Here is a 23,929-nt window from a genome sequence, read left to right as displayed (position 1 = left end):
TTCGTTGAGACCATGTGAGCCTTTGTGTCTTTCAAACTGGCACTTACGGTGGAGCGGTGATGTATGAAATGAAGTCACAGCCAGTGCCCTGCTGGCTTCCTGCGGACAGTGTAGTTTATAAGCTTAAAGATCCCCAGGTCGCCCGTTTACTCTTCTGTTCACAAAGATTCACTGAAATACTGCCTTCTTGGTTGTGCCTGTGAAAACATCTTCACTTTCGTGCTGACACGTGGCATTTACTTCAGATTGACAGAGCCAGGCAGATGTATGCAGAGCAGAGAGGTACAGGCAGGTGCCGGTCCCTGACGCCATGCTCACGTCTCCTGACTTCCTGTTTTGTGACTGTCAGCCAATGCTAATCTATTTAAATTATAGAGTTCTATTTGAAACTGGTGAACAGAAATTTAAGTGGTTAATTCAATGAAGATTTGAGTGCTTGCTGTATACCAGGGAGCCAGCAGGCTGCTCTGACTGGCCGGTCCAGCCGTGAGCTGTGGCAGCTGCTCAAAGGGTAGTGCGGCTTCTTGGGGTTGGGGAGATGTCGTAGAATGACCCACTTACTAAGCAGATTTTAACTGGTAAAGGCTCTTCCTTAGTGCCTGGCTCCCGTGCCCTTGCCTGGTGAGTCACCAGGAGCGGGGTGACTTAACCTTTCTCAAGTTTAGAGCATCTGTGAGTTCAAGACACCTTCCCCCCAGGAACAAGAGCATCCAGCAAAAGGATGTTTTCAAAAAACAGCAGATCAGTGAAAAACGCAGAGCAGAGCGGCGAGGACAGCATGCTACTGGTCGTGTAGAAAAGTGGATGTACAGAGATGTACACAGCTCACATCTGTAGTTTCGTGTGCAGCACGAGTTCCTGTGGGGAGGGCGCTGGGGGTCTTAACTGAAAAGCTTTTGAATTTCGAGCTGTGCGGTTCTATTCCCACTCAAACCAGAAAGAGCTGGCCTAGGTGGGACTGAAACGGCCCCAGGACAGGTGAGCTCGGAGCTCCAGATGGCCCGTAAGTGTCATTCCAAACACTAGACCTTGTTTTTCTTCCTAGTTTCTTTTTTTTCTATCATGAATCCTCCGGGTTTCTCCAGGCTGTGTCCACAGACACATGTGCTCAGCTTTTCTGACCTTGGTTTGTGTGCAGAAGAAAGAATGCTTTTTTGAAAACACCAGAGTAATTCGAGGAAGTGACAGAGGAGGATATAAACTCAAAGTTGGAGGTCTTTGCTCCTCCGTTTTGATTCCGTTTTTCTATGAAAATCAGTGTGAAGAAGGAGGTGAGCTGAGGGCACTTGTGTCAGACACTGTTGCAAAGTTGACTGCGAGTGATTTTACCTGTTGGTTTTAGTTTTGGCTGCATACCTTCATGAAGAGGAAAATTCATCTCTCCCAAGAGGTTTAAGATTACAAATGATGTGTGTGTGTCTTCTGTCCCCAAGTAGCTGTAAGAAATACAACCACGTGTGAGCGTTTAGTTCTCGCCTTTTCCTCGGGTGATAGAAACAGTGATTGGTTGGTGTTCCCAACCCACTTTTAGGTCATCAAGGGGCATCACAAGGGGTTCAGGCCCTCAGGGCCCTCCCTAGTTCCAAAGACAACAGTGAAAGGACATAAGTAACAAGAAAATACTATTTATGATTTCCCTCCTCTCCTCTTTGATGTTAGTGGGACAGGATGATGGCGGCTGCGTCGGCTAACTCAGAAGTGGCCCTGCAGCCTCCTAGCGCCTGGCACTGGGCACGTCTGCATATTAATCACCACACATGTGTCTGCCGTTTTATCATTTGTATGTGAGTGAGTTTAAGAGGAAACCTGGGGACCATTTTTCAAATGGAAGATGGACCTTCGTGCTGGCTAGGAGTGGCAGCAGTGTCATGTGCTGGTGGGGCACGAGGCTATTTCCAGCCTGAAATCCAGGAGCTCCCCGGCCCTGGACAGGTGTGCCCTGTCTGAGTCCACAAGTCCAGCAGGGCAGCTTGGAGGTGGTCGTGGACGTGAAGACAGTGGGTCGAACTGACGTGTTCACAGACCAAACCTTTCCAAAGTGGATTTGCTTGAACATATGGGTAAGTGGAGAGAGACCTCCTGAGGTAGCAAGGAAAAGAAAAGTTTACATCCTTAGTATTTTTAACCTGGAAATAAGAAGTGATCATGGTAATGAATTATTCCTGGCGTCACATGACATTGAATGATGAACACAGGTTTCTATTGCTACAGCCTTGGGCCTCAGAAATAGTCATGTGAAGTTTTAGTTCCAGACTTGGACCAGAGGGACGGAGGCCCTTTTGCACTTTGGGGTCAGGGAGGAGATAGGAGTGTGAGAGAAGGCACCTTGTACCGTGCTCGGAGCGCCTGCCCTCTGCCCTCCTTACCCGTCAACACTGTGGGACCAATTTGAACTGGAAAAGCTTGCCCTGCCAGATAGGACGACTGTCACTTCCTGTTTGTCCTCTGCAAGGCCCAGCAGTAATGAGGGGCCTTCCCAAGTCCTTCAGTCCTCGGGGTACTGGTCTGCCTGGAGACACAGCAGCCCCTCCGCCTACCTGCCCCCCTGCTGGAGTTCGTTCCCGTGTTGCTGATGATGGCCTTCAATCAGCCTTCAATTGGCAATTTCAAAAAATTATTCTTTAAGGTGAAAAATGGACAAAAAAATACCTCTATGAGCTCTGACATAAAATAAAAATCATCCCTTTGGAGTATAAACTCGGTAGTTTTTAGTACCTTCACAAGTTGTGTGGTCATGGCCATGGTCTAATTATGGAGATTTCCTTCACCCCAAAAGGAGACCCTGTACCCATTAGCACTCATTCTTCAGGCCTTCCTACCCCCGCCCCTGACAACCACTACTCTCCTTTCTCTGTGGATTTGCCTGCTCTGTACATTTCATAAAAATAGAGTCACACAACATGCGGTCTTTTGTGTCGAGTCTCTTTCACTCAGCGAGACGTTTTCACGATTCATCTTGGTCGTGGCATGTATCACTGCTTCATTCCTTGTTCCTGCCAAATAATATGTAGTCATAAGGATTCACCATGTTTTGTTTATGAAAGGAGGTAGGAATCCAACTTCATTGTTTTGCATGTAGGTATCAAGCCAGCACCAGTTGTTAAGAAGACTTGTTCTTTTCCACAATTGAATTTTCCAGGCATTCTTATAAAAAATCTTTTATGGACTCCCAATTCTTTTTTTTTTTTTTTTTAAGATTTTATTGGGGAAGGGGGATAGGACTTTATTGGGGAACAGTGTGTACTTCCAGGCCTTTTTTCAAAGTCAAGTTGTTGTTCTTTCAGTCTTAGTTGTGGAGGGCACAGCTCAGCTCCAGGTCCAGTTGCCGTTTCTAGTTGCAGGGGGCGCAGCCCACCATCACTTGCAGAACTCGAGGTGTTGAACCGGCAACCTTGTGGTTGAGAGCACACTGGCCCATGTGGGGATCGAACCGGCAGCCTTCGGAGTTAGGAGCATGGAGCTCTAACTGCCTGAGCCACCGGGCCGGCCCTGGACTCCCAATTCTAATCTAGTGATTGCATGTCTATTTATGCCAGCACTACACCGTAAGTTTTTAAATTGAAAAGTGTGAGTCCTCCAACTCTGTTCTTCTTTTTCAAGCATCTTCTGAATTTTGGGGATCCCTTGCATTTCTGTAAAAATTTTAGGAACAGCATGCAAATTACTGCAAAAATGACAGCTAGGATTTTAATTGGGGTTGACTTGAATCTGTGATCAAGCTGGGGAGCATTCTATCTTCACAATATTAAGTCTTCCCATCCATGAACATCAAAGACCTTTCCTGGTTTTCAGGTCTTGGATAGGACCTTTCCTGGTCCTATCTATTCCCTGAAGACATCTGCTGGTAACTTGGAGGAAAGTACTTGGAAAAGGGGACTTACTAGATAACTCTAGTTAGTATATTAGAAACGAAGAGTGAGATGGCCAATATTTTGACAGGCTTACTTCGTGAATGAAAGGCTGTTCTGTTTTGGTTTATCCTGCTCAGATGTCCGCAAATGCACTCACACCATTTAGGTTGCCTTTCATTTTTCAACAATGTTCTGTACTCTGTAGTTTTCAGTGTACAAATGTTCTCACTTCTTTTGTTACATTTATTCCTAGGTATTTTTATCCTTTTTGATGACATTTTAAATAATATGATGTGACAACTCTGGAAATATGAAAATGGAAACACGTACCAGGCATAATAGACTTTAAAACAAAGGCTATAACAAGAGAGAAAGGATGTTTCATATGCAGTAGCCAAGATATGGAAGCAACCTAAGTGTCGTCCATTGATAGACAAATGGATAAAGAAATTGTGTACACACAGACAGACACACACAACACACACACACACACACACACACAATGGAATATTACTTGACCATTAAAAAAAAAGGAATGTTACCATTTGTGATAACATGGATGCATCTACATAGAGGGTATTATACTGAGTGAAATAAGTCAGAATGAGAAAGACAAATACATATGATCTCTCTTATATGTGGAATCTAAAAAACAAAATAAATGAACAAACAAAACAGAAACAAACTCATAAATACAGAGAACAAACTGATGGTTGCCGGGTGGGAGGGGGCTGGGGGGGTTGGGTGAAAAAGATGAAGGCATTAAGAAGCACAAATTGGTTGCTACACAGTAGTGATGGGGATGTGAAATACATCACAGGGAATATAGTCAATAATACTGTAATAACTGTGTGCTGTCAGATGGAGCCTAGACTAGTCAGGGTGGTGGGGAATCACGCACAAGTTGCATAAACGTCTAACCACCACACCATATACCTGAAACTAAATATAATGTTAAATGTCAACTGTATATGAAAAAAAAAGTTTAAAGGAATGGTTGAGATGGTAAATTTTATGTTGTGCATATTTTGGTACAAAAAAAAAAAATTAGGAAAAATGCTTGTAGCATATCATATTTCACACCTTGCTACAAGCTTTGGAGCTCATCAGGCATGTTCCCTACATGGCTTGTCAGACAAAGCCGACCTCATTATCAAGCAAATTAGAAGTGCTATGTGTCAGGAAAAAGTCTGAATTTGTTTTCATTTCCAATCACTACCTTGCATGCCTCAAACTAATGTAACCAATATGAGAGTGTATGCCAACTGAACTTACATTTAAAAAAAAACTTGAAAAATTAACATGGTAAGGCGTATTTTCAGGAAAATTATGAAAAGAACTGAGAAACAAATTGAGGTGCATCTTAGATCAAATGGCAAATGCAGTTGTGACGAGAATATCGCAGATCTGACTTATTTAGTGATCGCCGTTGGTCGTTACCGAGGTTGCAGGATGTGGCACAGACCTAGCAGACGTGTGAGGAAGAGCGGAGGGGCCTGTGTCCCTCATATGAAAATGAGTGCGTTGTGCCTGTTTGGGGGAATATTCAACTATGAAGTGTATTTAAAGTCAGAAACACTTGCTAGTTTTATTATGCTTGGTTAAACTCTTTAGTTGTAGTGCAGAAGGCACATGCTGATTAAAAACAAATTGCTGTGGGAATGAGCATGTACAGTAGTACCATGGTTTTTGAACGTCTCTGTTGACGCACATTTCGGTTTACGAACGCCATAAACCTGGAAGTAAATGCTTTGGTTTTCTAACACGCCTCGGAAGTCGAAAATGTCACACAGCTTCTGCTGAGTGCAAGATCCTGAGGCTTAGCTGTCGGCTGTTTTTGAACGTTTCAGAACTTGAAGGTCTTTCGGAATGGATTACGTTGGAAAACCGAGGTACCACTTATTAGATACATGACACAGGAAAGGAGACAGTTGACTGTCATTGAAATTAACATACATGATGTGACTGGATAACTGAATCTGAAAATAGTCACACTCAACTCGTTTGTAGGCTTGATCTCTTGTGTCTTGAAAAGTTCTGCAGTCGTGTGGGCCAGCCAGTGGTGCACGTTTGTGATGAACGCCGAGAAGGAAAATGCTGCTTATCTGAAATCATAGGGGGCTCTGATGTGTAGCGCGCGCACGCCCTCTCCCCTTAGCGGCAGGCAGGCTTCAGGAGCTGTGGGGAGCCGTCTAAGTGGCTTTTCCCAAAGCAGTATTTTGCCTTGTCCTAGGTTATGTGCCCGGGGCATTGCAGGGAGGGTGAGGACTTTGTTTCTTTTGCTTTTGAAAAGGGGCAGCGGGCTGGTTCTCAGAGGTCTGTGAAAGGTGAGGTCTGGAGACGAATTCCCTGAAACCGGGGGTTCGGTTTGTGCGGTCCCCAGGCCCACAGCATCAGCTTCTCCTGGGGATTCGTCAAAGATGCAAACTCCTGGGCTGCCGATTCCAGAACTCAGAGCTCGGCTGCCTGCCCGAGCTGAGGGCCACGCCAGCCTGGTTTGAGTTGACTTGCCCCTGACTGAGTGGCATAATGTGCAGATGATATAGTGACTAGATATGTGTAAACATTAAGCATTTCATTTTTGTGTATTTTGGAACCAATAGAATTGTTTTTAGTTCCACTGACAAGCACAGCATCTGTCCTGCCTGGTGAGTAAGGTCCACGTTGCCAGGTGGGGAAACAACAGTGGGTCCTGAGCCAGACAAACCGGCTGTGTTCTTGGTCCCCGGACAGCTCAGCCCGTGGGAGGTGACCAAGGGTCCACTCGTCACAGGAGGCCTAGGGCTCTGGAGGGAACTCCGTGTGCATCTGGGCCAGGGCTGAGCGTTCCCCAAAGCAGGAAGAGTGCACTGCGTTTTTGGAGAGCCCAGCTCTGTGTTTGGGGCAGTTCAGAGCCCAAGGTCTGGTCTCCCTGACATCCGTGAAGTTCCCTGTTTGCAGGTTCCTTTGGGCTTTGTGTGCTTTGCTTGCACATTGATCCTTTTGAAGTGCCACTACTTGGTCCTTTTTAAATGCAAATCATATCAAGTTTCTTCCTTGCTTACCGTGTTTCTCCAAAAATAAGACCTAACCAGAAAATAAGCCATAGCATGATTTTTTCAGGATGACATCCCCTGAACATAAGCACTAATGCATCTTTTGGAGCAAAAATTAGGATAAGACCTGGTCTTTTTTTTGGGGAAACACAGTAAAATTGTTCCAGCACTTCCCTTGCCCTCCACGAAAAGTCGGAAGTTCTGATGTCCTTGCTGGTATCCTGTCTATAGGGATCTGACGTGCCTCAGGGTGCTTTGGACATCTGCCCGAGGGCCCTCAGCAGGTGCTTACAATTGCCTGTGACCTTGCTCCCCATGAACTGTGCTGACCTCAGGACGTGCTGAGTGAGCTGTGCTCTCACTGCTGGTCCCTGTGCGCTGGCGTAAGCTCCGTGACAACAGGGACGCTGGTCGCTGCTGTGTCCTAGGCCGTGTGGGCTCAGGACACACTTTGTCTCTGGTGGCCGGCCCGCTGCTCACTCACCCCATGTCTTGCGTTGCAGTTTGGGGCTGAGTTCCGAAGGTTCTCCTTAGACCGACAGAAGCCGGGGAAGTTCGAAGACTTCTACCAGCTGGTCGTGCACACCCATCACATCGCCAGCACCGAGGTGACCATCGGCTACGCGGACGTGCATGGTGACCTGCTGCCCATCAACAACGATGACAATTTCTGCAAGGCCGTGTCGAGCGCAAGCCCCCTGCTCAGGGTCTTCATCCAGAAACGAGGTACCTACCGAGGGGCTCGCGCTCAGTGCCCGCGTCTGCGGTTTTGCCAGCAGAGCCGCACGGTTCTGGTGTCGCCTGTGATGAGGGTAGAGACGGGAACATTTGTTTGATCAGCATGGACCTCTCAGGAGGGCTTACAAATACCTCCCTGATTTTCCACTTAGACAGTGTTGACTTGTGATTTTTCAGTACTGAAGAGAAATACATATTGATCCTTTCAGTATTTTAACTACAAGCAGGTTAATTCAGTAACCCAAAAATGCCAGTAGGTTTTGCACTGTCTTCTCATGCTCGGAAAAACATGTGAGCTTTACATTCTTCCTGTGGTTGACGTTGGCTCTGGCGTCCAGGGCGCTCTCAGTAGCAGCAGCGTCATCTTACGTGAGAACAAGTGACAAAGAAGGTTCCTGACCGAAAGGGAGGGGTGCCCTGCTGTCGTGGCAGACTGGGGCCCCGAGCTGCTCAGAGCCGCATTCGAGACTCGTTTTCTCATCTCCAAATTTGGAAATCCTTCACGTTTCAAAATAACACAGTTAACCCTTGAACAACAGGGGGGTTACAGGTGCTGACCCCCCCGACACAGTCAAAAATCCATGTGTAGCTTGACTCCCCAAAAACTTAAGTTGTCCCTGGGCACCCACGGGAGTGGGTTCCAGGACCACCAACAGGTACCCAAATCCGGGTGCTCAAGTCCCCACATCCAGTGGCGATATCAGTACATAGTTGCTCCCCACATCCACGGACTCCCAACCGTGGATCAGAAACACACAGGTGTTTATTGAAGTGAGTCCACATACACGTTCAAACCCATGTTGTTCAAGGGTCAGCTGTACTGAAGGAAAGAACCATCGAGGTGAAGCTTGATGTTCAGAAAATGGTATTTTGATTGACATGGTTATGACTGTCTCTCCTGCCCCCGCTGGCCCTCCAGGAGCACAGTGGCCGTGGGGACACTGCACAGCAGCAGTCACAGTACCTTACTCACTGCTGGGAAGAGGGAAAAAGGTCTCAGCCTCTCTGGGCGAGCAGGGTGGCTTTGCGGAGGGACAGCCTGAGCAGGGACTAGAAATAGCTGCAATGACGTCCAGGTGCAAGGCCCTCAGGAACGTGAGAGACAGGCCCAGCCTGGGAAGTGCGTGGAGGCCGGGCCCGCTGTCCATCACCCACTCACCTGGCAAGTCCCCGTGAGGCGACTGAACAGTTTCCACAGGGCGCCCAGGTGGTCTGGCCAGTGGTCAGCGCTCTGCGTGCTGGCCACTGCTGTCCTCTTGTTTGTGCTGATGGCAGGGAAAGTGCAGAGAGGTAACGGCTGGTCCCCGACCTCGCTTTAGACTGTTCTCTGGCACAAGATCAGAGAGCTTTGCCTCTGCCATGCCAGCTGAGCCCAGCTGTTCTGCCAATGCCACCGAGACATTGACACAGCTGTGACTTCCTCACAGAGGCGTCAGGACCCTCCCCTGCCTGCGCTGTAGCTTCCCGTGTCCCCCGTTCTCCCATCACGTGGGCATGTGTTCACTCGCCTCCTTCTCGGGAGGGCCTGGCCCCAGTGAGCTCGAGTCCCCTCTGCCCGATGTCCTTTACATTTATTAATCGCTCTCAGGGCTGCCTTGTCCCAATCCTGCGTCTGCAGCTCTGCCCTAGCTACCCCAGCTCACAGTGTCTGCTCGTCGGGGCCTCGTCACCTGTGCTGTAGGGAAGCAGTCTCCACTGCGTGTGGGGCACGACAGAAGGTGCTCTTTGCCCTTGGAGAGGCCGTACTGGTGACACTTGGCACCCTCCCTGTGCTGTGGAGTCACTGAATCTGAGGGGACGCAGGAAGCTCCAGGTTTGTGTGTTTGCAAGGGGGACTACGTTAGCTCCCCATGGACAGCTCAGACCACGCGGCCCTTTCCAGCAAGGCCCTGCACCCTGCCCTCTCTAGTGACTTAGTGACGTCCCTTCCTTCCTGTGCCATCTAGGAAGAATCCCGAAGTTCAGCGACCTGGCTGACTGTTCCTCACCCTCTTGTTTTCAGCGTGAGCCTGTCGCTTCCAGCCTCTGCCTTTCTCTGTCACATGACAGCTAGGAGCTTGGGAGACCTAAGTTCAGACCTTCCCTCCAGCACCTTCTCATTGGCTCCATGAGCAATGAGCCCCATGTTCTCATCTATGAAATGGGAGAGCAGCGCCTTCATCGGGGTGTTTTCAGGCTTAAATACCCTGTTTCCCCGAAAATATGACCTGGCCAGACAATCAGCTCTAATGCGTCTTTTGGGATACAAATTAATATAAGACCCGGTCTTATGTAAGACCGGGTCTTATATTTTAGTAAAATAATTCTAGGTCTTATATTAATTTTTGCTCCAAAAGACTCATTAGAACTGATTGTCCAGCTAGGTCTTATTTTCGGGGAAACACAGTACAAACCAAAGTTACAGTTATTCTAGATTTGAGAATAATAATTGTTTCTTTAAATTTGCTAATTTCTTAAATCATGCTTAGGACAAAAAGTGCAGTTCCAAACCACTGTTACCGTAATACCGGCTTTTGTAATTGCCCGGGTATTTGCCTTTACTGAGATCTTTATTTCTCCAGTCGGCTTCCGGTTACTGTCTAAGTCCTCTCATGTCACCTACAGGACACCTTGAGCATCTCTTGGAGGGCAGGTCCAGTGGTACAGACTCCTCAGCTTTTGTCTATCTGGGAATGTCTGATTTCTCACCTACTTTTGAGGGACAGTTTTGCTGGATGTAGGATTCACGGCTGACAGCTTTTTCTTTTCACATTTTGACTGTGTGGCCCACTGCCTTCTGGCCTCCTAAGTGTCTGATGAGAAATGGGCAGTTTTACCAAGGATCCCTTGTATGTGACGAATTGCTTCTCTCTCGCTGCTTGCAAGATTCTAACTTTGTCTTTGTCTTTCGAAAGTTTGGTTATAATGTATCTCAGTGTGGGTCTCTTTGAGTTCATCACACTTGGAATTTGTTGGGCTTCTTGGGTTTTATATTCATGTCTTCAGTTTTCAAATGTTTTGAGCCATATTCCTCAGTCTCTCTGCCCATGTTTCTCTCTCTTCTCCTTTTGGGACTCCCACAATTCATGTGTTGTTCCTCTTGATTTTCCACGGATCCCTGAAGCTCTGTTTGTTTCGTTTTCAATCTTTTACTTTCTATCCCTCAGCTTTGATGATTGTCCTATCTTCAAGTTCACTCATTCTTTCTTCAGCCTGCTCAAATCTGTTTGAATCCCTGTAGTGAAATTTTCATTTCTGTGATTGTAGTTTTCAGCTCCAGAATTTCTTTTCGATTTCTTTTTAGGTTTTCTGTCTCTTTACTGATATTTCCATTTTGTTCAAATGTGTTCTTGACTTTCTCCACAACGTCCTTTAGTTCTTTGTGCACCTTTGGACCATTGTTTTAAAGTCTTTGTTGATATATCTGCCATTAAGTCTTTTTCAGGGACAGGTTGTTTTTGTATATGTGGCCTCCTGCTTCTTTGCACCTTTGTGATCAGAAGCAGTGTGCAGTAATCACAGCATAGGTCCCTGATACTTGGAGAACGGGGTCCTTTTTGCACCCCGTTCCTGCAAGCTGCTCCAGGACACGTGCATGGCTGCCTTCCACAGCTGGGTGAGGGGGCAGGTAGCTGCTACTGTGGTAAAAGCTGAAACTGACCAGAATTGACTAAGATTACTGTCCAGTTCTTCCCCTGGACATTGAAAGTCTTCAACAGACTCCAGAGTTCCAAAATAGTTATATCAGACAAATCCAACCCCTGCATGTGTTGTCCAGGTGGAGGGAGAGATTCCTGGTGCTTCCTGCTTCACCATCTTCCCAGAATTCTGTGCTTTTCTTTTCTGATTTCACTGTTTAAACGGACCCCCAAGCACAGGGCTGGAGTACTGTCGAGTTTTCCTGAGCACAAGATGCATGTCATTACACAGAAGAATGCTCTTGGCTGTGAGTCAATGTTAATGAATCAATAACATGTACTAAAGAATTGATTGTCTTTAGCCAGAAGCACACGTGGTACAAGGTTATGTCTTCGTGGGTGATGAACATGTAAGCAGAGGCTCGCAGAAAGCTAACCCTGTGTCTCTCCAGGAGCCATGGTTCAGTGCTCAGAAATTTAGTGTCCATGGAGACTGCAGAACAAAACTGTGCCAAACAGTGAAATGTCCTGAATGGGCAAATCCACAGACAGGAGCAGAGTTGTCGTGACGGGCAGGGAGGGGGGTTGGGAGGTACGTTTCCTTATTGGATGATGGACGTGTTCTGGAATTTGACAGTGGTGCTGGTTGCACAGCTCTGTAAATGTACTAATAACCGTTGAATTATTCTGCTTACATGGGTGAACTTCATGGTATATAAAGTAAATCTCAGTAATGCTGTTAACACAGGAGAAGAAGAAGATTCAAACCTGACTCTCCCGGGTCTGAGCCTTTGCCCTGGATGAGGTCCTCTGGGCTCGTCTCCTGCCTTTATTTACAAAATTCAGCAATTTTAATATGTATGAATACTTTGACTTTTTAATTAATTCATTTGTTGAAAACTTTTTAAAAAATCATCTCTTCTCCTGGTAAGAAACTTTCAGTGACCCCAGCTGTGAGCTGCGCCTGGTGTATCGACGTCGAAACTTGAAACAGTGCTCAGTGCTCCTGAGGGAGGGGCTTCTGGTGTGAGAGGGGGACAGGAACACATTAGGACTGTGAATGGCACTGCACGTATGAGCAGCAGGACCGGGAATTCGTTACCTACAGAAATCACGGGTATTTTCACAACATGAAGTAGTGGTAGCCAGATATCTTGACTATCACTTACAGTAAATCATTACTTTAAAACAGTGTTACAGATTGTTACTTAATGTATCAGTAAGACCGCACATATAGTCAGTGGGTTCCGGTTCCACAGATTCATCCAACTGCAGATCAAAATATTTTTTTAAATGTTACATTGTTGCTTACCTGTACTAGGTAGTTAGCCTACAGTATTTTGTGCATGCACTAAATGTGTACAGACTTTTTTCCTTGTCATTTCCTAAACAATACAGTATAACAGCTAGTTACATGGCATTTGCATTGTATTGGGAATTATAAATAATCTAGATGTGAGTTAAAGTATGTGGGAGGATGTGCGTAGGCTATAACCAAATGTTACACAATTTTACACATAGGTCTTGAGCGTCCTGGAACCAGTACCCCCCACAGATACCACGGGACAAATGTACAGTATCGTATACACGTTTGGTTTAGTATTGTGGGTATTGTTTTCACAGTGACTTATTTTCTCTGTAAGCTCATTCTTTATACCGTTAAGCATGTTATTCCCAGGGGAGTCCCCCAGCATCACGAGGTAGCTGGGGGTCGAGGGGCATTTGGCGTGAAGAACACAGTTGTAGACAGTCTGCATTTGGGAGCTCGGGCAACAGGCCAGGAACGATTTTGGTTCCTCCCTCCAGGAACCCAGTCAGGGGATGTTTCCTGAGGACATTGGATGGCGTTTCTGAGATGGAGACCACACCTAATTGAATTTCAGTTGCTCTTCTTGCCCTGGGTTAATCCCGCCCAGGGTGTCAGAGGAGCCTGATGTCTTAATCATACCCAGAGACTTTCAGGACAATTAGAGCACTTTGAACTGTTTACTTTTCAACTGAACATAAATATTGTGCAGTTGCATGTATCTGTTAAGTGTTCTTGACTTTCTGGCATACATTTGGGTTTCTAGAATGAAAAAGACACATTTGTAAACTTTCTGATTTATCAGAAATTGCATGATTGGGAGTGGGGGTGGGAAGGAATTGCTTGTGATTTCATTTATGTGAATTGCCAGGGAAAGTAATTAAGGGGTTAAGGGGTGTTCTTCAAAGTAAAAGTTAGGTTTATTGAGAATTTGGTTATAGACCTTCGCGGAATCTTGAGGTACCAGGCAGAAAAATCCGGTTGCGACTGCTTTGGTTGGACTCCTCATTGAAAGTAGCAGGAGGTGTGTTTGGTTTTAAGTTAGGGATTCACTGCGTAGCGGAAAGTGCTCAGGTGCCTAACTTTTTAAGCTGCCACATTCAGTGTTTGTATTTTCTGCCCGTTTTATTCTCTTTTGTCAGACACTGCCAGGGTTTCGAGGCTGTGTGGGTTGAGGGCGGGAAAGGTGTAGCTTTGCTGAGTGAGCCTCGGCCGTGTCCCGCTACAGACCTAGGCCCAGGGGTTTCACACCCTCTGCTTCGGGAGCTTTCACGAGACCCATTTGCTTCTTTAATTGCCGGGAATTCCTGGAAGTTTGTGTGTTTGGAGAATTGCCTTTTTTTTTAAAATTGGAAAAAGAGGGCAGAAACTCTCCCAGTGCTCCACCGTGGGAACAGAAAATAAAATGACTGAAGCCTCGTCCCCCCTGGAGTGGGAGGGACCGGGAGACAGAATGTGCTGAATCCGCTCGTTAGAGGAAAACAAAGCCGAACCACACAGGGCCCAGGAGCGCCCGGGCGCGTCCTGCAGGCTGGGTCTGCACCTCCCTCCAGCTGTTTACTCTGACTGTCCCAGCAGCACACCTGTGTATAAATGATGAACGTTTACGTGATAGAATTGGGCTCTACTCTTATTAATTTTCTAGACATATGTACTTTACATGTTCAAGCCCATAGTTTATTTCTAATTTGCATTGTTGCATTTTAAAAACCTACCATCAAAACCATATCTTATGTTATTAAACTCTTTGTAAAACTTTGTTATCAAAAAGTCTTTTCTGCTTATAACATTTTTGTAAAACAAAACTCTGACAACATGCAAATAAACAGCCCCCACCACACAGAGGTGACCACAGTTAGCATTTTGGTACAGGCATAATTGGTTGGACATACTTCACAGAAAGAGTCATAATACACGCACTGTAGAGATTATTTTAACCTAGCATTACATTTTTGACTTTTTGTATATGTGTGTAGAGATATACCACCCTTTTAATGGACATACCAGTTGTACGAATGTAACAGAATGTAACCAATTCCTTATTAGCTTGTATTTAGAATTTTACATTATTAAAGAGTGTTGTGTACTTTTTTTTTTTTTTAAGATTTTATTGGGGAAGTGGAACAGGACTTTATTGGGGAACAGTGTGTACTTTCAGGATTTTTTTCCAAGTCAAGTTGTTGTCCTTTCAATCTTAGTTTTGGAGGGCGCAGCTCAGCTCCAGGTCCAGTTGCCGTTGCTAGTTGCAGGAGCGGCACAGCCAACCATCCCTTGTGGGAGTCGAACTGGCAACCTTGTGGTTGAGAGCCCACTGGTCCACATGGGAATCGAACCGGCAGCCTTCGGCATTATGAGCATGGAGCTCCAACCGCCTGAGCCGCCAGGCCTGTTGTGCACTTTTAGATACGTGTCAGGCTATCTCTTCACAGTAAAGGAGCTGTGATCTTCTGGAGTAAAAGTCTCGCGTATTTTGAACTAAGGTGTGTATTGCAAGTGGCCATCTCCTTGGCAGGACGTTAAGAAGACTGATACTTGAATTGGATCTTTTAAAAACACATCTTTGGAAACTGTCCTTGAGTGGCGAGCAAATGGGTGCGCTTTGAATTTACCTACTGAATGAGGTAGTGAAGGCCAGGAGGGTCTGGCCCAAGGTGGGGGTTGGGGGCTGCCACCCAGCTCAGGCCACGTGGAGCTGCGAGTCCAGGAGCTCAACCAGTCCCTCTGGGACTGTCCTCAGACACCTGGGGTTTGGGTACTGCCTTCAGGGAGCTGTCAGCCTGTCCCATGGGTGGATCCGAGGTTTCTGCAACCCAACCAACCCAACCGGCGGAATCAGCTTGGTTCCATGGAGGCCCCATATGTGTGGCTGAAGTGATCCTGTCACGGCAAGGTGGCTCGCTGGGACGCAGGGTTCGCTCCGCTGGCTGGGCTCGCTGGCACTGAGGATGAGCTCAAGGATTTCAGGTTGGATGGGAGATGAGGCTAAACACGGGCTCAGTGTGGGGCCTTCTTTGGCCAGCGAAGCTGGTCCTCCCTAGCTGAGGGACTGGTCAGGCCTCCTGTGTTAGCGGGTCTCTCTTTGAGACAGAACCGCGTCCCCCTCTCTGGGCAGCATGCTGTGTGTCTTCCCAGGATGAGGTGGCATCACCTGCTTTTAAAACCTGGGGACTCTTCAGCCTTCCCGGGAAGTGCGTGCCCCACACCCGTCCTCCCTCTGTGGTGCCTGGAGCTCGGGGCACCAGGGACGCGGGGGCCTGGTCCCCACCTCCCCTGAGGGCCTGCAAGCATTCCTTGCTCTTGGGCCCCCGATCCTTACACCCTCCCATGTGCCGCGGCAAGCAGATCAGCTCCATTCCTGCTGTCTGAGCGTAGGCCTCCCTGGGGCGCAGGACCAGGAGGCCTGGGGGGCGGGACGGGGGCTGGGGGCCGTGGCAGAGGTGGGCCGGGGCCTCTGCTGAGTCTGATGGTGACGATGCGGCTACGAGCACAGGCTCCTGCGGCCCACGGTGCTTCCTCAGGCCAGGCCCCTGCTCGGCATCCCTGCGTACACGGCCGGTGTGGAGGCCTGCTGTGCCCGCAGTGCGTGGAGTGAAAATCTGACGTGATGTTTTATTAAACCTCATTTAAGCCTGGAAGAAGCAGGGCTCTTTGGTGAACAAGGGGCTGAGTTGGGCTTCATGGCCTTTGTTGGGTGTGGGTGGCCACACTTGTGAGCACCAGGTGGTAAGCTGTGATCCGCCTTTTGGCACCTTCCAAAAGTCAGGTCCTCGCTTGCTCCCCCTCGCCCTGGATGATGGTCCCTAGTTCAGCCAGCGCCAGCTTTGCACAGAGATGCAGCTCCCAGGCCGTCATCCATTTGGCAGCTCTTTGCTACTTTTCTTATTCGGCTACTGGGACGCATCGAGGGCTCCCCCCAGCCTGCGTGGTTGTGCCCCTCTGCCCAGTACCTGGACACGGAGCAGGTGCAGTAGGGCGGCCAGGTGTAGGGTCACCTCGCTTACAGGCAGTGGAAGTCCTGGGGACGCAGGCCAGGTCATGGCTCCTGCCCTCAGGGGACCTGCAACCCCACATCCTGTTGTGAAAACCGTGACCCCTGAGGGGATTGTGCCGTGGGGACCGGGAAGGCCTCTGTTAGACACGGGCCCAGGAGGGCTTCATGGGCAGTGGTGCCACAGCACGGAGTCCTCTGGGGCAGCTTGGAAAGCGAGTGCGAGTCATGGAGAAGCGAGTGGTAGGGCTCAGTTTGCAAATGACAGGCGAAGTGTGTGTGGGGCGGGACGGGGGCTGCTGCGGCCCCTGCAGGCCTGGTGCTGTGTGTCCTCAGCTGCGAACAGTAGGTGCTCACTGATGAGCTTGTAACCGCGTTGGGAAGCCCCTGGCAAAGGGCCTGCAGACAGAGAGGGCAAGCAGGAGATTGATAAGCACTGGTGACCGCGTCACATGTCACGGGACACCTAGATCCAACTTGCCCTTAGTGGAGACTTCAGCACGTTTGCAGTGGCTGGCGATGGCACCTTCTGTGTAGGTGAGAAGTAGTTGGTGGGCATTAATTTTACACTGTGTACTCTTAAGCATTTTGCATTTGAGGTATCTTTGCTAGAAAAATGCACCAGGATGGGCCAGTCTGAGTCTGGTCTTAGGGTTACCAAGCTGGGAAGCTGTTTACATTCCTGTCATTTTGAGCCCAATTATTTGACATTCCATTCAGAGGACAAACTTTTTGGGAGAGAATGGAGGCTTCTGGTGGAGAGCCTATAGGTGGTGTTGGCCCCGTAGAGGCCCCCCGGTTTGGGGGAGCCTGGCCAACAGCACACGGACGGACTCACGGACACCCTCCTGGGACAGGCTCTGCCAGCTCTGTGCGGCCATGGCTGTGTAAAGAAAGGGCTTCTCATTCAGATGACAGCTGCGGAGACGCAGGGTCTTCAGCTGTGCTCCCTCAGCAGGAGTCACCCGGACAGGCAGCTGAGAGGGAGGAACGCGCATGTCAGAGATGCTGAATAAGACTGCCCTGCCGCCTCCATGCCAGGCCTCCGATCGCAGCTCCCACGCTGGCTTCCTGGCGCCTGTTTCCCTCCCTTTACTGCCCCCAGGACTGCCGACCGTCCGCCACATTCGGCTCACATGTCCCCCTGTTGCTGAGCCGCACTGGACAGCCCGTGGGACGCACGGTGGGCGAACGGATATCCTGTGGCCCCTCCCCCTGCACCACACCTCGTTCAGGTGCAGCCTGAACACCCACTGACCCTGCACACAGCTCGCCCCAGTGTCTCCACGTTTCTGCTGTCCCCAGCTCAGTGACGGCGTCTCGTTTCCTCTGACACCCACCGTTCCCTGAGGTTCACTGGCCACCACCTGACTCCAGGAGCCCTTGGCCATAATTCTCACCTGGCCCCAGGACAGAGGGCTTGTGGGGCAGGGGTGGGGTCTGGAGCCAGAGCCCTGGGGAAGCCCGTGCAGTGGCTCCTGTACTCGGGGGCTTACAAACCAGGGCCTGACACTCATGTTCCCCCTCTGCTCAAAGACATGTGCTCATTTCACTTTCACTGTTCACCAAGGACTTTTCAAATTATCATGGGACTGTCATAACAAAGCAAGTGGTAGAATTATTCTCATATTGCACGTGATGAACAGAAGCTTCAGAAAACCCCACATGGCAGATACAGCTCTGAGTTGCGGCCATTGAAGTCCGCTCGATGGAGGCTGGCAAGGCAGGGCCCTCCCAGCACCTCGCTGCCATGATGCCATGTGTGGCCGACAAGCTCAGAACCAGGTACTCGGTCAGCCTTGGGGCCTGGACTCGACTCACAGGACAAGCAGACAGGACGGCATGCTCAGGACACAGGAGACCCCACGGTTCCTCCTTCCCTCCGCGGAGGCGGTTTGCTGAGGGGATGATTTCCCGCGCGTGTTTGGAGTCCAGACAGAAAACTTTCCACTTTGACCTTTTTCTTTTCCAGAAACGGAAGCAGATGTGGGTTTCCTCTTACACAGGGGTCTGTCTTCCTGTTTTTCCCTGTATCTCTCTCTGTTCTTTCCATCCTCTCCTGTGGGAAAATGACTCAGCCCGGGGCCCCACTGGTACCCCGCTTCTCACAGACCCCAAACCTTCATGGCATCTAACAAATGCAGACAGACAGTTGGACTTGGGACTATTTGCTCCTAAGCTTGTGTCTTGTGGGGGCGCAGCTGCCCGGCCTCTCTCTGCCTCCCCTGGACCACAGGCTGGAGCTGGGAGTGCTGTACTCTGTGACTCTGTGAGGCTCATTTGTACAGTTTATATGAACAAGTAACAACAGCATTAATACAATTTAATGAACCAATAGTGACAGTGTTACTACAATTTACATGAGCCGATAATGATAGTATTATACTTTATATGAAGCAATAACAGTATTAATCCAATATATATGAAGCAATAATAAATGCAAATTTTTGGTTGTGGGAAACATAGGTAAGAAAATTTACCATTTTAACCGTTTTCAATTGTGCAGTTCAGTAGTATTAGGCACATTCACATTGTCATGGAACCACTATCCATCTCCCGAGCTTTTCCATCTTCCCAACTGAAACCCAACGCATTAAAACAGTATGTGTTCTGGTGAGTTCACTCGGACTCCAAAAGTACCTCTGTACCTGTCAGTATAGATTCCGATAGAATGCCCGTGGGCACACTGACAACCGATAAGTGTCTGTAGTCTTGTTAGAATTTTCAAATCAAAGGGTGAGAAGTTACACTTTTTCCAAAAGCACATCGTTCATTAAATAATGGTCTCTTTGTGGGTGGAGTCTTCGTACCCTTGCCGAGACGCCAGACCCCTGGCTGCTCACTTCTGCTCCCTGCACTGACCACGCCTGGACCCGGCCGGCCGTGCTTCTTGGACATCAGATCGCCTGTGGTGAGACTCCAGTTAAATTGCCCAGGAACAAGCCCTGCCCAGCTCCTCTGAACATGTTGGGCCATCAGCAAAGACTGTGAGGGGTTGGTCACTCTAACCTGTCCCCCACCTGCGTGAAGTACAGAGGGGAACCACGTTATCTCTTGAGATGCCAGCTATCGGCTGTATATATGTGTTGTGGTGGCAGAGCCCTGACAGCTCCAAGTGCAGCAACAGAAACGCTGCAAATCTGCTTTCCTCCAAACATCTCTCCTTTCGCCTCCCAAAGCCAGGTGAGGGGAAACCTAGTGATGGCACAGCTCCCACAGTCCCCTCCCTGCACTGGTAAAGCCCAGGAGGTTCTGTGCTGACGCAGGCAAGAGCAGAAAAGTGGGGAGCCTTGGGGCTGGCGACCCCCTCGTCCCAGAGGTGTGCTGGTGGTGTTGCTTTGTCTTCCCTCCCGCACGCTCGTCTTGATGCTGATAGGCCCAGTGCCGATGGGGCCTGTGGCACACCCTGTGTGCGTCCTCACCGCCAGCCACAGCCCCAGAGCCAGCTCTCAGCTGTGTTAGACCTGCTGTCCCCTGGCCTTGGCTTACTCGGGTGCTGGACTGCAGGGGGGCTGGACGGTGGGGCGGGGCCTCTTGGGTTCCCACAGGATTGGCCCCACACGTCCCCTGCCCACCCACCCTGAGACCTCAGTGTGTGTCCACGCTGCTTGCCTTCTGGGAGCGGTGCCTGAGCAGGGCGCACTGTCTGCAGTGTCTCTAATGTGCAGCACAGTGTCACCCAGGGTTTCTTTTTGGGGTCATGAGAATTCCCGAATCAGACAGTGGTGATGGTTGCTTAGCTGTGAATGCACCGAAAGCTGCAGGATTGTGCACATCAGCGAGTGGGCTGGGGGTGGGTCGGTCGTGCTCCACGTGGCGTCTCGGTCCAGCTATTCTGAATGTCCTCTGGAAGCCGTGCTTCCCCTGGCTTCAGCCTCGTCCATCACGAACACTGGAGGAGTTCTTGGTGCTTTGTTCCTTCTCTGGAAGGAGGTGGGAGAAGAACCTCTGACGGAGGGGTCTCCAGGCCTGCCAGGTGGGAGCAGAGGCAGGGGACACACAGTGGGCGCCAAGTGGGGTGAGGACCTGCCGGCTCTGGGACCTTCCCATGGCATTTGTGCTCGGGAGCTGCCAGCCCAGGACGGAAGGTAGCTGGGTCTGGCGGGATTCCCCGTGGGCTGAGAGGAGCAGACACATCTGCCCAGCGCCCAGCGGCCTCGCCTTGGGAAGGACCTGCCCCTGTGTCTGTACTGGGCTCAGCTGACGGGCGCTAGGAGCTAGTGGTGCTGAAGAAGCCCAGCCGAGGCAGAGCCCTCCTTACACTGGGGAGGGATGAGGAGCTGGCTGGCACTCCCCCGGGCCTCTTTGTGGGGTCCTGCGATCTCCTTTGAAAGGAAAGAAGATGGTTGGCTTGCTGTGCCGGCTACGCAGGGCTGCTCATGTCAGCCGAGAGAGTGGCTAGAGGGTCTGCTCTAAGTATGGGTTTTTCTGCCAACAGTTATTTTCGGCTGTTTGGATTACAGTTGTCCTCTCTGGTTACCACCGTTGCATCCTGTAAATACAGCCCGGGCTGTGGAGTCAGGGCTGGAGGGTGAACACGTGGACAGCCCCACTCCTCCTGGAGGTGACGGTGGCCTCCTGAGGCTTTAAGTAGAGTTTCTGAGGAGACAGCCTGTGGAGGCTGTTCTTCCCACAGCCTCTGCTCATTTACGGAAGTCGCTTGTATGAGGCCCACCGTGACCAGGGGACACGTAGCTGCCGAGGTCACACACTGCCCTGACTCTCCGACGACCCTCCAGGTCTGGACTCATGTGGGACAAGCTGCCTTGTACAAAATGCCTGTCGTCCATTCTACCCCCACTCAGCAATCCCAGACGGAATGCTGGGAGTCCTGGCAGGCTCCTGAGAGGCCATGTGAAGTCTATCCTGCATTTTTGTGGCAAATTGGGGGTTCACATTACCTTTCTTTTCCCCATCTCCTCTCTCTTGTATCATAAAGAAGATTTAAGTGTGAGACAGTGGGACATGGAGAGACCTCTTGGCAGACTTCCAGGAAGACTGGTCAGCAGGGAACTGACGCATCCTTAACCACCAGCAGCTCGATGGGCTGGTGAGATGAAAGTGGTGGCCTTTGGGAATGTCGTGCCATGGCCATGGGACCGCAGGGCAGAGCCGTGTGGCTTGCTGACTCCCCAGGTGGGGAGGGTGACAGGAGGAGCTGCTGAGCCCCTGGACTTCCTGGCCTGTGTGCCCTCAGGTCTAGATGGCAGGACCTGGGTTCACATTTGGGACAGACACCGCTGTGTCTGCCAGCCACCCACGCGGGCTCACCAGCAAGGACTCGGACCACGAGAACACCTACGGGAGCTCACCCCCCTTCCCAGGATTACTGAGTCTTATGGTAAAACAGTGGAGACTGGACTCAGGACAGATCGGGGGATGCAGCCACCCTGTGAAATGAGAGACGTGAAGTGAGGCCAAGGCATTCAGTTCTGTTGTTAGTTAAGCTGATTGTCCGAGATCAGCTCCCAGATCGTGAGTTTCGCTCCATCTAGTTCCCTCTGTCTCCTTGGCGAGCTGTGGTCCCAGGGCGAGACAGGGATCAACGTGTGGGTATAGGAAGAGGGCTGTCTGGTCTTTCATCAGAAGCAGGGAGGGCTGGGGTCCTCTGCCCAGCGCCAGCCCTGAGAGCCCCGAACGCCCCTCACAGGCTGGGTGTCAGGCACACAGAGGCGGCGTCATCACCTGTCCTGTCTTGTGTCCTACTGGTGGTGGGACACAGTTCCTTCCACTCTGGAGCAGAAGCGAAGAGCAGTTAAGCCCAGTGCTGCGCACTGGTTGTCACTGGTTGTCACTAGGAAGGAGTGCACTATGCACAGCCCGAGCCAGGCTGCCCGCCCTGCAGGAAGCCTAGCCCTTCACAGTAACTCTTGTGGGATTCTTCCTTGATTTCTTAAGATGATTCTGAAGACCAGAAAAGATGAAAAGACATTGGTCATGAAGTAAATTTCGGGATTGAGGGTAAAATTTTGTGTGTTTTAAGAGGGGAAGGAGTAGCAGCTACAGATGAAATGCTTATTCAGGTTTGATTTGAGATTAAGGGTCAGTGACGTGTGTGTATGTCCCATTGTGCCCTAGGGTCTTTGGTTTTGTGCCTGGAATAAGTTCATCTCGGGCTGCTGTGACTTTGGCTTCAGATTTATCTAGATAGGAAACACAGTGAATGTTAATATACTTTTATTAAAATCAGGCTTAAAATCACTTCTTCCTGATGCAGTAAAAGTTAAATCACCTTCTGAGGCTACAACTGGCCGTCCTGCATGGATTTCTAAGTGGCGACTCTGTGACCGTGTCACTTGTACGGTCAAAGAGATTCCTGCGCTTGGCGAAGCTGGCCAGCACTTACTAGGCTGTCAGTCGAGGTCAGTTACTGGACAACACGTAGGCCCAAGCATGGTGACTGCAGGACCTAGTGGTCCCTCGTAGATAGGATTTTCTAACAATACACCAAACAGAAGAGTTTCCTTAAGTCCAAAGCAGAGCGGGAGGACAAGACCTGTCTAGACGCCTTATGTTCTCACGTAGCACTCTGAGCTTGACCGCGCCGTCTGACCCTTGTGCAAGGAGGTCGCAAGTTTGGCTGCACCACAGGGAAGCTGCTGTCTGATAGGGTGTCGGCTCTGCCTCTGCCGCTCCTGCTTTGTCACCCTGCTGGTGGCCGCCGGGTCGGAGGGTCCTGGCAGCAGCCAGGATGAGTGGACAATACTCTCGATGGGCGCAAGGAGTGGGCGCAGGGCCTCGGGCTCCGCGAGGTGACAGAACTCCACTAATGGTGAATTCAGAGGGGACAGAGCCCTCATCTCATTTGCAGTCATCATCCCGACTTGGTCAGCTGCTGCTGTGTCACCGTAACCTCTGACCTCTACAGAACAAAGATGAGATAACTTGCCGGTTCTTACCAGATAAAGGCACTGAGTTAATGAAATAACGTTGGCAGAGAACCTTGAGCTTCCGGGAAGTGAGGCCCCATGTTTGAAGGGTCACTGAAGCTACGACAATTGGCAGGCTCGCCCACCACTCACCTCTCTTTCCGCGGACTGAAAATGAGGGCGGGCGTTTGGGATCACCCCTGTAATTGCTGCTCCTTCCTCACCGTGACCAACCAAGAGACCTCACAGAAGCCAGGACAGGAGTCTTCAACAACCAAAAGCTCCACATTTGTAACAGAAATGAAAGCAATTCAAAATAATCAGGAAAAGAGCCTCCAACAGATATGGACACATCACAGATGAGTTCGGTTGTGATCCGTGGTGCCTCAGTGGTCTGCAGTCAGCAAGGACAACACGGATAGTGGTCTCGGGCGCCCGGGGGGACCATCGCTGTCCCTGCCCGCACGGGGCCCTCATCCGGGACACACGCGGCCCTTGTGAGCCTGTTCGGAAATGGAGACCATG

At 49.9% G+C, this 23,929-nt stretch overlaps 1 protein-coding gene across 1 annotated transcript in view; it reads left to right on the top strand.

Annotated features, from left to right (window-relative positions):
- Nucleotides 1-23,929, top strand: part of PARD6G (par-6 family cell polarity regulator gamma) — a 54,600-nt gene that overhangs the window by 10,189 nt on the left and 20,482 nt on the right. The window contains exon 2 of the mRNA XM_033087800.1: nt 7,390-7,612. Within this exon, the coding sequence (XP_032943691.1) occupies nt 7,390-7,612 (223 nt within the window). The remainder of the gene's footprint in view (nt 1-7,389; nt 7,613-23,929) is intronic.

The sequence above is a fragment of the Rhinolophus ferrumequinum genome, chromosome 19 (assembly GCF_004115265.2).
Source record: "Rhinolophus ferrumequinum isolate MPI-CBG mRhiFer1 chromosome 19, mRhiFer1_v1.p, whole genome shotgun sequence".
NCBI lineage: Eukaryota > Metazoa > Chordata > Mammalia > Chiroptera > Rhinolophidae > Rhinolophus > Rhinolophus ferrumequinum.
This window is presented reverse-complemented; position numbering and strand designations above follow the sequence as displayed.